This window comes from Triticum aestivum, chromosome 6B (genome assembly GCF_018294505.1).
Source record: "Triticum aestivum cultivar Chinese Spring chromosome 6B, IWGSC CS RefSeq v2.1, whole genome shotgun sequence".
In the NCBI taxonomy this organism is placed as follows: Eukaryota; Viridiplantae; Streptophyta; class Magnoliopsida; order Poales; family Poaceae; genus Triticum; species Triticum aestivum.
The window spans coordinates 86,881,769-86,896,258 of record NC_057810.1 but is presented as its reverse complement, the minus strand read 5'-3'; the positions used below and the strand labels follow the sequence as shown (position 1 = coordinate 86,896,258).

General features: G+C 45.5%; 1 protein-coding gene across 1 annotated transcript; it reads right to left on the bottom strand.

The window, feature by feature from the left end:
• Positions 1-9,400: 9,400 nt before the first annotated feature.
• Positions 9,401-13,764, bottom strand: LOC123138877 (uncharacterized). Its single transcript, XM_044558730.1, has 9 exons — positions 13,408-13,764; positions 13,218-13,296; positions 11,729-11,787; positions 10,922-10,998; positions 10,669-10,791; positions 10,521-10,617; positions 10,079-10,097; positions 9,876-9,983; positions 9,401-9,655 (listed from the first exon to the last, which is right to left on the bottom strand). The coding sequence occupies exons 1-9, from the start codon at positions 13,762-13,764 to the stop codon at positions 9,501-9,503; spliced, it is 1,074 nt and encodes a 357-aa protein (XP_044414665.1). The 3' UTR covers positions 9,401-9,500.
• Positions 13,765-14,490: the final 726 nt, after the last annotated feature.

Here is a 14,490-nt window from a genome sequence, read left to right as displayed (position 1 = left end):
GCCGGACTATAAGGCCCTTCATGGCCTGTTCGGCTACCTTATGGAACTCGACCAGCTGCTTCAGCTGGTCGCTCACAGGCACCGGGTGTCCGGCCTCAACATAATGGGACCAGACCACCTTCTCCGTCGAGCTCCCTTCCTCGGCTCGGTAGAATGCGGCAGTGTCGGACGCACTGCGGGGCAGATCTGCGAACGCTCCTATAGAGCTCCGGACTCGGGTAAGTAACAAGTAATTCAATTTCACGTGCTTGCTTTGCATAAAGAATGCCTTACCCGCCGCTATCTTCTTCATCGCCTCAATTTCCTGGAGGGCTTTTTGGGCTTCGTCCTTGGCAGATTTGGCGCTCTCAAGGGCCGAGGCAAGCTCGGACTCTCGAGTCTTTGAGTCAAGCTCCAAACTCTCGTGTTTTTTCACAAGAGCGTGGAGCTCTTGCCGCACCTCCGCTACCCGCGCCTCCTTCTTTTCTCGCTCGGTGTGCTCCATGGCCGCATTGTCTTTGGCCTTGGACAGCGCTCCCTTTAGGGTCGGCACCTCGATTGTGGCCCCTGTAATACTCACGTTGGTCCTCTCATTATTTGCAACCAGATCTTTTTATATACTTACATAAGGTATTACTTACCTTCCTTGTCCTCGAGCTGCTTCTTGGCAAGGCCGAGCTCGTTCTTGGACCGCTCGAGGCTCTGCTCCAATGCACCGACCTCTGCAGTCAGTGCGGCAGAGGTCAGCAGCGCAGCCTGCATTCCCATATTGACATACTTATGTTAGACTCCTGCATATATCTTTTTAGATCCTTAGTTCGGCTTTTCTTTCCGAACACCAAACTGAGCATTAGGGGCTACTGTCTATGCAGTAATATTTTTACATATCTTAAATACATACCTCAAAGCCTGTTAGAAGGCTGGCACAGGCTTCCGTCAGCCCGCTCTTGGCGGACTGAACCTTCTGGATCACCGCACTCATAATAGTGCGGTGCTCCTCGTTGATGGAGGCGCCGTTAAGCACCTCCAGCAAATTATCCGGTGCCTCCGGTTGGACGGAGGTCACCGGCGTCGTGCCAAGGAAACCACCTCACTAAACGCGCTGAGGTGGGACAGTAAAATGATTCGAATAAAGGTTTGGCCGTGGTGTGATGTCACACTGCGGAATACATCAACAGATTAGATTTGTGCAAATATTATTCTCTCTACGATGGTATGTGGAACTTATTTTGCAGAGCCGGACACTATCCTTGTGTTCAAAATCTTCTATGAACTATTCGGAGGAGGAACCCGCCTTGCAATGCCGAAGACAATCTGCGTGCCGGACTCGTCGTCATTGAAGCCTGGTTCAGGGGCTACTGAGGAAGTCCCGGATTAAGGGGTGTCCGGATGACTAGACTATAATCTTTGGCCGGACTCCTGGACTATGAAGATACAAGATTGAAGACTTCGTGCCGTGTCCGGATGGGACTTTCCTTGGCGTGGAAGGAAAGCTTGGCGATACAGATATGTAGATCTCCTCCCATTGTAGCCGACTCTGTGTAACCCTAGCCCTCTCTGGTGTCTATATAAACCGGAGGGTTTTAGTTCGTAGGACGAACAACAATCATACCATAGGCTAGCTTATAGGGTTTAGCCTCTCTGATCTCGTGGTAGGCCTACTCTTGTACTACCCATATCATCAATATTAATCAAGCAGGAGTAGGGTTTTACCTCCATCGAGAGGGCCCGAACCTGGGTAAAAACATCGTGTCCTTTGTCTCTTGTTACCATCCACCTAGACGCACAGTTCGGGACCCCCTACCCGAGATCCACCGGTTTTGACACCGACAATAAGCATTGGGAGTATAGTGTTGAGCGTGCCATGGCGGATCTGAAGGTGCAAACCAGACAAAGGCAACTTCGCAACCAGAAAAGAAATCAGATTAAAGCAGTGGTGATCTATTTTCTTGCTGTGATAAATAAGTTGAGCAGATATAAAAGAGTACCACCTTGGGTGCGGCGCCATGTATGCCTCTGCTGAGAATTTGACGGTGCTGCGGTAGCGATGGCTGTCGACAGCATGGAAGAAGATCCAGGAGGGTCGACGGTGGCGGCAGGGCGCGGTGGACGAGACGGTTGTAGGAACGGCATCGGCAAGGTGGACGACGGTGGGGATGAAGCGAGAGGACGGGATGCAAGGATCCCGGTCCGAAGCCGTGGATGAGAGAGGTCGATCTCTTGTAATGGACGGCGGCGTCGGGGTATCAGCTCCGGCATAGTGGAGGAGGACGGTGGTGGATGGGGTGGCGGACGGCGATGGACAGAGGAGGGTGGGGTTGAGAGGTGTTTTGGCTCCCACGGAGTATGAATGGGGAAAAGGGAGGTAGAGAGGAAGGGGGGAACCATGTATTCAGGGCGCGCTTGTCTCAAATGCGAGGAAATTTACAAACTTAGCCCCCGTTTCAATTTTCTACTACATCACAACAATATTAGTCGGTTGGGGATAGCACAGTAATCTCGCATATACAGAATATCTGTCGATGAGAGTTTGTTTTTGGCGCCCACCGTGTATGAATAGGAATCGTGGAGGGAGTCGATTTCGGCCGAGGACACACTGTGTTTTGGCACCCACCATGTATGAATCCGGGTGAGAGGCAGTTACGTCACGTTTGGGTGAAATTACAAACCTACCCCTATCGAAACCTATAGCAATCTAGCAGATAGGCTTTGCGTGGCAGGGATAGGCAGTAGTAATTTCCATCTCACAGATTTTGCTTTCGGGCGGTTACTGCGACTTTCCCCGCTTCGTTCAAATTTTGCAGAGTGCACGTTTACCGTGCCAACTCAATTCGAATCCCGTTTGTATTCTATTTTTTTCAGGCGGGATCCATTTTCCACTGGAATTAAATTCTATATACATCATTTTTTATATATACTTTCAAAAGCACAACACCATTTATAAATAAATATGGTTTACAAATGGCATGATCTCAGATTCATAAGGTTGTATCCATCAAATTTGGATTTTCAAATATTTGAAACCACTTTATGTTGAAATCCAATGTATGCATTCCTCGCTAACTGTCTCCAATTAATGTGTGTTTCATGCGGGTTTTTTTACTTCTCAAACATGTATAATGTGTTTCACACACGCAACATATAGTGTAATCCTGTTTAGACATTAATTGCATATAAACCATGCATTGTTTGTAATTAAAGAATCTATGGATCATCAATATGGATAAACTATATAACATTACATGTGTGCCCAAATTCAAATGAATATGCATGTTTGATACACCAATTTGCGTTATGATATAATCGATGTCGTGATCTCCAGTTTAAATATTTGAATCCCATTTAATCCAGATATTCGTCTCATAAAGCTATCACTCATGCTTATATAGGACTATCTCTCTGGACCTATACGCGTTCATCATCTCTCAGGTATCTCTCGTGCTACCTATATGTCGACAATGATCTTTTATCTTCATAACACATTGACGGTACTCTCTCCCTCGACCTTCATCACTCTATCTCTCTCTAAGTATATCCTGCTCCTTGCTATGTGTATCTAAATATGATTCTCCATGTGGAATCTCTTTCTCTCACACAAACATAAAACTTTGTCTCCCGGGGTCTCATTTATCTCTACTATTCCCATGTGTGCCACTCGCACACCCCTCATACGGAGATGTCTTTCGCTCCTTAGATATGAGAACCTACGACTCTTCCTCTTAAATATCTCCTTCTCACACACAAACACAAACTCTGTCTCCCACGGTCTCATATTTCTCCATTGTTCTCTTGTATGTCGCTCACACACACTCTCTCTCCCTAGAGATATCTTGTGTTCCCTCTCTAGCTATCACTCTCGTTGTGAAATATCTTTTTCTCTCGCAGACACAAAACTCCGTCTCTCGGGATCTCATTTCTCTCTGATATATGTTTGTATGTGACTCACATGCACCCTCTCTCTATCTCTCTCACACCCACACATATAACTCAGCCTTTTGATCCATTCGACTCCTATCTCTAACGCACACTAGCTAGCATCTTTCTCTTTCTATTTATCTGTTTCTCCATCAACCTTCTTTCTCGCCCTCACTCTTGATTCCTATCACGCACACTACATATGTTTCTCTCTATATGCAGTCAAGTGCCCTCTCACACACATATATAACTTCACCCTCTGAACCACCCGGCGGTCATCTCCAACACCCAAACTAGTGGATGTCCCTCTAGCTAGCATCTCCATCTCTGTATCTATCTGTAGTTTCTCCGTCAACATTTATTTCTCGCACGGAGTCTTGCTTCCTATAACCCACACTATATATGTTTCTCCATACATATGCATTTATAGGTTGATCTCTTTTGCACAATCGTTGTGCCTCACTCCCTCTGCTCGCCACAGATGCATGCTCTAGCCCACGCCACTATCTCTTAAAGACAAAAACACATGATCAATTGTCGGGCCTTCTTCCCTGCATTCTCACATGCATGCATATTGTCATACCGATCCGTCTCTCCCATGTCGTTCATCTTATGACTTATGTCTTCTTTCTTTTATCTCGATCATGCGCGTGCAAACACACACACATCCCACGTATACACGTATACCTCTCACACATGCACATTCAAGGTCTCTATGTCTTCATACGTAGTTAATTACCCTCAATCCTAACACCACATCGAATCGTTCTCCTCTTGTGTGCACATAACTTCCGCCTGGATGGGTAAAACACACACTCACACTTAACAATCTCCTCCTAGCTACCCCCCCCCCCCCCCGCATGTCACTCTTCCCCTATATCCCCGGAACCAATATGACCATCCCTTTGTTTAATTCCCGCCTACATGCACCATCTATATATATAGTAGTCTTCATCGGTGTCTCTCGAACAAACACGTTCTCTCGATGTTGACTCCTCTCACGCCACACACCTTCTCTTCCCTCTCTACAGGCATTTTCTCTCTTGCACCCCATCGTTGGTGGCCTCTGCCATAAACATCACCTCTCTATGATGAAGACATGCACACTTAAATTACATCCACCACAGAGGACCCCGTGACACACACACACACGCACGCACGCACCCCCCCCCCACACACACACTAAGAATCCATCTCTCTATCTCACACACACACACACAAACACACACACACACACACACGCACACCCCCCCACACACACTAAGACTCCATCTCTCTCTCTCTCTCTCACACACACACACAAACTAAGACTCCATCTCTCTCTCTCTCTCTCTCTCTCTCACACACACACACACACACACACTAAGACAACATCTCACACACACATGCTCTAGGCGGAGCATTTGTTCCTACCACCCTTCATCCAACCTTACCCGTATGATAAACAATCACCTTAATTTACTTGCATAACGTGGACAAATTCCACTTTACTTTAGTAGTCAGCAAACTTATCATCTGTACCCTTATAAAAAACGAGTTAACGATGATGGTGTGCCTGCCATCTTGTTATACCGACCGTATGATCTATATCTGACGGATAGAAAGCAAACTATGATAATTTTACAAAAGATACCCGCACCTCTCTCCACATCATTATCTCCCACAACCTCATTGCTTAGCAATTAAAAAAGGAATAAGTCTCTAGAACAATCTAGCATGCATGGTGGCCGCTGTCGCCTAGCGGCGCCATCCATCCCCATGCCTCCACCCATTCCGACCACCAGTCACCACCACGCTCCACTCCTCCTCGCCTTATCTCTCATCTTTCAGTTTTTTCGATGACATTCTCGAGATACCAGTTTTCCGATAAAATTCTAGAGATATCATTAGTTTTTACACATGGGATTACTCCTCCATGGGTCAATCACAACATGTGTTTTGTAAAAAAAAATGCATATGGATGTTTCGTGCAATGCACGAGAATCTTGCTTGTAATTCTATAACGCAAATCATGAGCAGGAAGTGACATTTTTTTGACACAACCACGTTAACATGGCCACGTAAATCACTAGCTAAAGTGAATACCATTATACTTATATCCCGATGCAAAAGGTTGAGTACATGTCCAAAGAGTAGAGTCACACACACGCACTCCGTCTCTCCGAATCTCTCACACACACACCAGTTACGTGACACCCACTTAAGCAGACACGTATGTTACAATTTGTGCACCCGCGGGTACACGTGATGCTGCACATTTATTTAAGCCGAAAGGCGAACCGAAACAGTAGCTGCATTCATTCCCCTCCCGCCGCCTCTTCTCTGGTTGCCGTCGCCCGGTAGCCATGGCCCAGCCGAAGGTAACAACATACGACATACTCCCGCCGGAGCGGCGCTTTAATATGGAAATTTTAGTGGTCATGCATGCATCTTTTTGTGCTAGCACTCCTATATAAGGGTTGACCGGTCGCTTCCCGCGGACGTGCGCGGGCGGTGGAAGAGGAAGGAGAAGGGAAGCGGGCTATGGAGTAACGTTTTTTTACCACAATTTCTTGGGAAACTGAATGCAATAATTGAGTAGTTTTGCAAACTACCAGTACTACACCTGAAACGGTTCAAAACATATACTCCCATGCCAGCGCGCGCTTCCCGCGTGAACGGTCAGTGTCGCCTTGGAGCGTCAATGCCGCATTAATGCCCGGCCAGAGCGGAGGCGACCTCTCACTGGCGCTGGCTTTGAAGTGGCGCAACGGCCGAGAGAGCGCCGCTTCCCGGTGCACGCAACTGCTCCGCGTTGAGACTATCCATAGGCCCTGTTTGGATCCATGGTTAGAGTTAGTTTGAGCTAGTTGGGGCTCAAATAGCCCGAAAGTATCAAAGCATGAGGGTTTAAATTGGAGCAAGTTGCACCGAACCCACCAAAAAAAACTATCCCACCCAAGAGGTGCTAACTAGAGATAGTTCTCATTGGGACCACTGAAAAATCAATTTTCTCTCTCCATCAAGTGCATTTATTGTCAATCTAACCCTGTCACCCAAACACCTCTTTGGCTACAGTTAGTTCAGGGTTAGTCATGAGTTAGTCTAACCTCTAGCTAAGTTAGAGTATCAAACATGAGCAGTATAGGACATGCAAGTTGCTCAAAGCATCGACTCAAATTCGTACGTGAAAGGATTTTTTTCTTTTTGAAAACGAAACGTGAAAGGAATTTTTTTTAGAATGCTCTTGCCATGTCGCTAACATGTGATGAGTTAACCGACCTCAATAGACAGCAAAAATGCCAGCCCGTCGCACTTTGATAGAGACGGGGAGGGAGAAGCGATACAGGCTGCTGGAATACTAGAGATAGGTGTCGCACGGAAGCCATGAAATATGGTGATAGCGTGGGTTAGCCATGTACTAGTATGATATAACTACACTGGGATGTCGTGTTTCGCACTCTTCCAGTCCACTATGGAGATGATTGGTTGATTTTATATTGCTGAATAATATTAAATATTATGAGTGTAGACGCTCCACCACGAGGTTCGTTTCTCCTTCTCGGTCGTCGGAATCTATGTTCTTCCACTCTATTTTTTATACGTGAGCTTTGTTCATCCTTTGGCCAACACGCGAGACATCTAGCATCAAGGTGCACGTGTTATGCAAGGATCATTCCATCTATATGAAGAACACGTGGGACTGGAACTACGAGATGGACATGTACCCAGGAGTGGACGTACGAACCTGAGTAATGTAGCACAGTAAGTGAAGTAGAAAGGCACAAATGGTATGAACATGCGTGGCATATAGGGGTGTGTTTGGTTGCGTTCTCGTCTCAGCATAGTTGTTCCCTCTTCATGCATGCTCAACTTTTTTTGCAAGTCAAATGCATGCATGCTCTCTTCATGCATGCTTCTAGTGTGTTTGTGCTAAACTAGTGTGGACTCATGCACCCTCCATACACTCTACCAAACACCCAAAAGTAGGTCGGGAAGGGAACTCTTGGGCGGCATTTGTCTCTTACTACATACTACCACTAAATGTTGTACATGCAATGCACGGTGATGTTATGGAGTACGTGCCTAAGTACTCTACTACTACTATATTAGTTGGAGGCACATATTAACTTTTATATTTGTTTACGTGTATGCCCCCAGACCTTCCAACTAGACGTGTCTTTCTCCCCAGGGCGCACTTTGTATCGTTCATACCACTAAGTACTACTACGTGTGGTTTCTGACCCAGAAGTAGAAGAAGTGGAGACGCTCTACCACACTGTTTTTTTACGTTGGGCTCTACCACACTGTTCATGTCCCACTCCTTTCGCTGACGTGTGGGACATCCAGCATGTGCCGTGTTTGGCACCCTTCGTCGTAAGAGTTGAAACGCTAGCATTCATCAGAAATAAAAAATAATTATAAATCAGCAATGATACTATTTTTTGAGAACTAATCAGCAGTGATACTATACCACGCGGTTTCCTTGCTCCTCGATATCGGAAAGAATACTTCCGTTCTCCAACATGTGGGATGTCGACCATCCTGGTCCACTTGCCATGCACGCAGAACTCCAAGGGAGAGTCACCCAGGTCGTCACGTCGCAGTAACAATGACTAATGAGCCATCAAATCACAGGCCCACTTCCCACTTTGAAGTTGCTCGGACGAAGGAACCATCATGACTTCGTTGAATTCCGCATCTTGAAGAAAACTACTGTACCAGCAGTACTGCTAGCTACAGTAGTTACTCCAATAGAAACCTCCTTTTGTTCATAGGATAGGAATTTTATAGGAATATCACTACAAGAAATATGTCAACTTGTGACCTTGACTATTGGTCACTGAAAGGTCATTGTTTTTCATTTGCGACCTTTTTGTGACCAAAAATAGAAGGTCAAAAGCTGGCGGTCGTAAACTGAACTTAACGACCTTCTCTGTGAGAAGGTCGTAGACGTTTACACCCAAAATAGAAGGTCGTTGAACCCATGACCTTTTGTTTTGGTCACTGGTTGTCTGCCCAGGCCACGTCAGATCTGACGTGGCAATCTAATGTGGCAAAATTACGACCAATTCAAAAGGTCACTGACAAGATTCAGCCCGGTCCGATTAGGTGTTTTAGATGGGCCGAGCCCAACAATTCAGCCTTTTATTTTTTTTCCTATTAATTTCGGCATGGGCCATACCCCAGAATTCGGCCTTTTTGTTAGGTTCTTCCATACTAGGGGGCCTCGGCCTATTTTCAGTATATTTCTTTTTTTTATTTTCTAAGGTTTTTTGTTTCGCTTTTTAAACTGTCCAATGCTTGTTGGGTTGTTGCCTTTTCCAGCCCAATTATTTGTCCAATATTAGATCTCAGATTCTGAAAGAAATGTTTGGACAAAGTTGTTTCATATTCAAATCAGGAAAACTCCATGTCGAATTCAAATCATCCATCATATCACATCACATAGCACATCTCCTAGGTTTACATAACACATCTCTCAGAAATACATTTACACAGGAATATAGCAGGAACAGAGGGAATATCTTCTACTATCCTAACATGTACGTATTTGCATGTGTCCTTGCTTGACCGGCGCATGCATCACTGTAGCAGCCAAGCAAGTAGGCATCGTTGACGTCTACTCACAGCTTTCCTCGCACCAGAAAAAGAGTCAAAACAAAAAATATTAGACCATAATATGACACCAGACCATATATAAGTAACTTTAAATCAGAAAGTATATCCACATCACCGTAAAATAGTCCTAGACCATCACAAAGAAGCCAAATACTATTATCTGATGATTAGTAGACATAGACATGATTCAGCCACATAATGGCTACTAAAAGCAAAAGTGACAATTGTGTAACCAAACTGCTAGTGTGCACAAGGTGATTGAACTCCTGCTGTTTAGTACGCATACATGGTAGGCTACTGCTGCTAGTGTTCTAAACCAACAGAGCATGCTATAGGAGCAGAAAAGTGGGAGCTACAGCTAGAAGATGGAGCCGACTCACCGGAAAGCTTGTGGTCGCCGCCGTACACAGCCGCCATCACGCCGGTCGCCTCAAAAAGCACCACTGCGCCGGAGACGGTGCCTGACGTGTGCAAGAGCAGAGCACCTGCTGCATCCATTTCCAAATAGAACAAGAACAAAGAATTAGGAAGGGTTTCATAAAAGGACAGTTATTTAGAATGACAACACAAATTCAGCTAGTACCATGCTTTTCGTTCTCCAGCTAGTTAAAATGAGATACTCATTCATACAAGAAAACATAGACACAATTTCAATATTCATTGCACAAGTGCAAGTCATGCAAAATACTTCACTGCAAAACATTACGCCTAAACTTCGCATAAAATATAATTGATAAAAATTAGTTTGCTGCTACTGCCATTGGAAAACTGGCACCGAATTGAGCGGTAACAGAGATATAATTGATAAAAATCGGTTTGCTGCTACTGCCATTCGAAATCTAACTGACCAACTAGTTCGAACAGTAGGCAAACTGAGACAGAAACAAGTAACCAGCACCGAATTGAGCGGTAACAGAGAGGGGAGGGGAGACATGCAACTTCCAGCAACCAACCCAAACCAGATCAGGACACGGAATTCACAAGGAAACTCATCGCAGCAACAATTCCAACGAACAGCACAAGACAGAGGCGGACGGGTGGCGGAAAGAGACCAAGGCGCTTACCACGGAGACCTGCTTGACGTCAGGGTGCTTCTCCTTGTACTCCTTCCTGAAGTTATTCCTGCGAAGATGAAACACGCACCAAATCTTCGGTCAGGACGCGACTCCACACCACAGAAGGAACATGAATAGAACTAGGAACCAAGACTGGGACTCACATGAAGATGAAGAAGGCACTCGGGGGAGCTTGGGCTTGTTGGGGTCCTTCTCGGCCTTGCTCTTCTTCACTGTGAGCCTGCACCACCACAACATAAATAGCAACAGCAAACCAAACTGAGTCAGAACCCGACACGATACAACAGCAGCCACCATGGGAAACGAAAACGAGATGCGGAGATGAGGGAGGGAGGGGTCGGGGCACTGACCTGGAGTCGCCGGCGCGGGAGCCCACCTTTGTTACTATGTTAAAGAAAGTTGATTTGCCAACATTGGGTAACCCGACCTGCATGAAACATCAATATAAACTTCATATCTCCTCTTATTCCTCAGTAAACATCAATAGTAAACTACTATGTTAAAGAAAATAAGATGATGGTTCTGGAAATAGTAAACTTGCAAGACAATAAGACCACAAACACACTATTGCATTCACAGTTACTAGTAAAGCAACGATCAAAACTAGTGATAATGCACAAGCAACTTTTGCATATGTCTATACGATCAAACATTATAGAAGTATAATTGTTATTCTCATCTAACTACACAAGTGGCTCTATGAACATGCCAAACACAATACTGAACATGCGAGGAAAACTATAAAGAAGATATTTTACAAATTTATTGTGACATATTTACCCTACATGTGAAATATTTTTCAATAAATGAACTCGTCTAAGAGGACATGACACAATATCTACTTGTTAAAGAGGACATGACACAATATCTACCAGCTACAAATCTCAGGCAGTATCTACTAGCACAACTAACTAGAACAATTACAAACAACAGAGGAAATCATGAATGTGTAAATGCATGAATGGTTCTTTAGATCAACTTCAAAGCTAGCAGCAAGCATGTTTAGACAACTTAACACATTAGTAATATTGCCAGCAATATTATTGGAAGCACAAGAGATTCTGAAGCTGAAGCTTCAGCTTCAACATTAGTAATATAGCCAGCAATATTCACAGCTTTAGCTTCCTGTTCTGCATGTGGATGATGTTGGTACACACTCCATTCATGAAGTCCAGTTTCTTGAGTGTTTCTTCCAGCCACACACATGCCTCAAGATCTGCAAATGTTGCCACAGAATGCCAGCAATATTGTTATTAGTTCACAAACAAAAGCAGGCATCACAAGAACTAGAATTCATACAAGGAATTCCTAGACAAGCAGCAACAACTGAAATTGCAACCGTAATACTATGAACAAAAATGTGTCACTATGCTATACATCATGTAGGGAAGTTGATAAATGAAACCCTTTTTGAATAAGAAACTTCATACTGTGTAGAACATACAAACTATATACATTTAACCTTACATGGCAGCCAGACCATGAATTAATCCCAAATCCAATGGTGAGTGATATGTTAAGGTAAAAGAAGAAGAAAATCAGACTTAAGTATATAGTACTCCCTCTGTTCCTAAATATAGGTCGCTGGGATCATGTTCCGACCAGGTGAAAACCTAGCAAATGACCTTAATACCCCCCATTCAAAATTTGAACCGACTTGTCTCCTACCTCCACCCTCCACCTCCGCCCGTCTCCGACCTGCGCCTCCACCTCCACCACTACCAAGGCGCTCCTACTCTCCCACGCCCAGGTGGAGGCGAACTGGTGCTCTGCTGCCACCCAGGAACTGGAGCACAGGTGCTGGTGCAGGTGGAGGCGAGCTGGTGCTCTGCAGCCGCCCAGGAGCTGGTGTTCTGCTCCTCGCCCGCACACAGGTGCTGCTACATCTCATCGCCTAGTACTCACTCTGCATCAATTTGATGATTATAAACAATATGATCATAAACTAAGACTTGCTCATCTGAGAAAAAGAATTTGATGATGATAAACAATCGGAGAAAAATAGATGTTGAGGAAGCACTTAGCATGATTCAATTTTGATGATCCAATATTGAGCAAGCAATCCAAATAAACAATCTGAATAAGCAACTAGCATGATCCAATGTTGAGAAAGCAATCTGAATAAACAATATGAGTAAATTTGCAAAGTTCTTCAATATTTCTGTTAATTAACAATACTCACTGGAGTAATGTTAATTTCCTACTGTACTCCTTTTGTGTGACTATCTCTGTTGACAAGAACAGCAAGCAAATGAACGAACCTACTGTTATTTTACTGACAAGAACAGCAAGCAAATGATTGAACAACAAGTTTCAGTTAATTTACTTGGAGTAGTAAAAACTTAGTGTCTAGAGCAAAGCATTTGCACCATTTGTCAGACATGTAGCTACTGTTATTTTACTGTATGTTTTTCTCTGTACTTTCATCAGAGCATTCAGAAGCATGCAAACAAGTTTATTTAAACAATTTGTTGTAGTCCTCCAAGATACTACAGCAACCACTAATCCTTGAGCAGTAATCCTTGTTGGAATGGCATTGTTGGGCATGATGCAATTTGCTAGAGTACAACATGATGCAATTTGGTAGAGTACAGCAACCACTAATCCTACCATATATTTGTTTCAAATGGCAGTATTTAACCTTACATGGCAGCATCACACAAGCTAGCAGTTTCCTGAACAAATGGTCGTATACATTGAATTCTTTAGCAAACAGCAAAAAACACTGAAAATGCAAATGTAATTCTTTAGCAAACAACAAAAAACACTAAAAATGCACCAATCAATTCTGAAGCGCCTGTCCAAAAGGGGGGCGCTAGAAGTGGGGGGGAGATACCTGGAGGGGCGACTCCGGTGGTAGGTGGTGCCGGGCGAGGTGGCCTGGGGACGGACGGAGCAGGTGTGGCGGGACGCGCTGGAGGCGGAGGACGACGAGGTCGTCGGTGAGACCTACTGCGCGACGACGGCGCGTATGGGGACGGCGGAGGCAGTTGGGCTCGTCGGCGAGTTGGATCTGGGCGGCGGCGAGGTGGAGGTCGCGGACGAGCCGGGTGGCGGCGGCGGCCGCTGGAAAAGAAAAGACGAGTGAGAGGGAAAGGAACGAAAGAGATGAGTGAGGACGAGTGAGGCGGAGGCGCCTCCCCATCAAGCTCCACAGCTGGCAGATCTCCCCCTCTCCTCCCCTTCTCGGCATCGCTGCGGGGGTCTCTCCCGGAATCTCGGCGACGCTTGATGGGGAGGTGGGCGATGCTGGATGGCGAGGGCTCGGCGCTCGGTGGGGTGGGAGACTAGAGTTGGAGGTGTGGTGGCGGCGCTGGACGGCCAACGAGGCGCTGGTCGATGGGGAGGGAGGCGGCACTGGAGTGGCTGGATGATGAGGGGTCGGCCCTCGATGAGGAGGGAGATGGCACTATAGTAGTGGGGGCAGCAGCGGGTGTGGGGTGCGGCGGCGCCGGACGGGAGGAGGCATCCACGATGGGATTGGGAGGGACGGCGCGATGCGGATGTGAGATGGCAGAAGACTGAAGCTAAGCAACGAGATGGAAGTGGATCGATGGATAAATGTGGGAAAGAAAGGAGGTGTGGGGTGGATGGAAAATGACCAGTTAGGGTTTCAGGGTTGGTATGGAAGGGTTGAGGACGGCCGTTGGCTCCGCGAGCATCCGACGGCGTATGATGCATGATCCGCGTGAGATGTCCATGGACCAATCAGGATGCAGTATGATGTTATGACCATCTAAATAGGTCATAGTTGCCTAAAATTAACGTGTTAAAATCATGTCAGCTATTTTGTGACCTGAAAATTCAAAAAGAAAATGCAAAAACTTCTCATTGTGTCACCAAATGTGAACAAGTTTTCAGGAAAAATAAAAAACAAGAAATAAGATAAATAACTTTTAAAAGGTGTCGTGAGAAATGA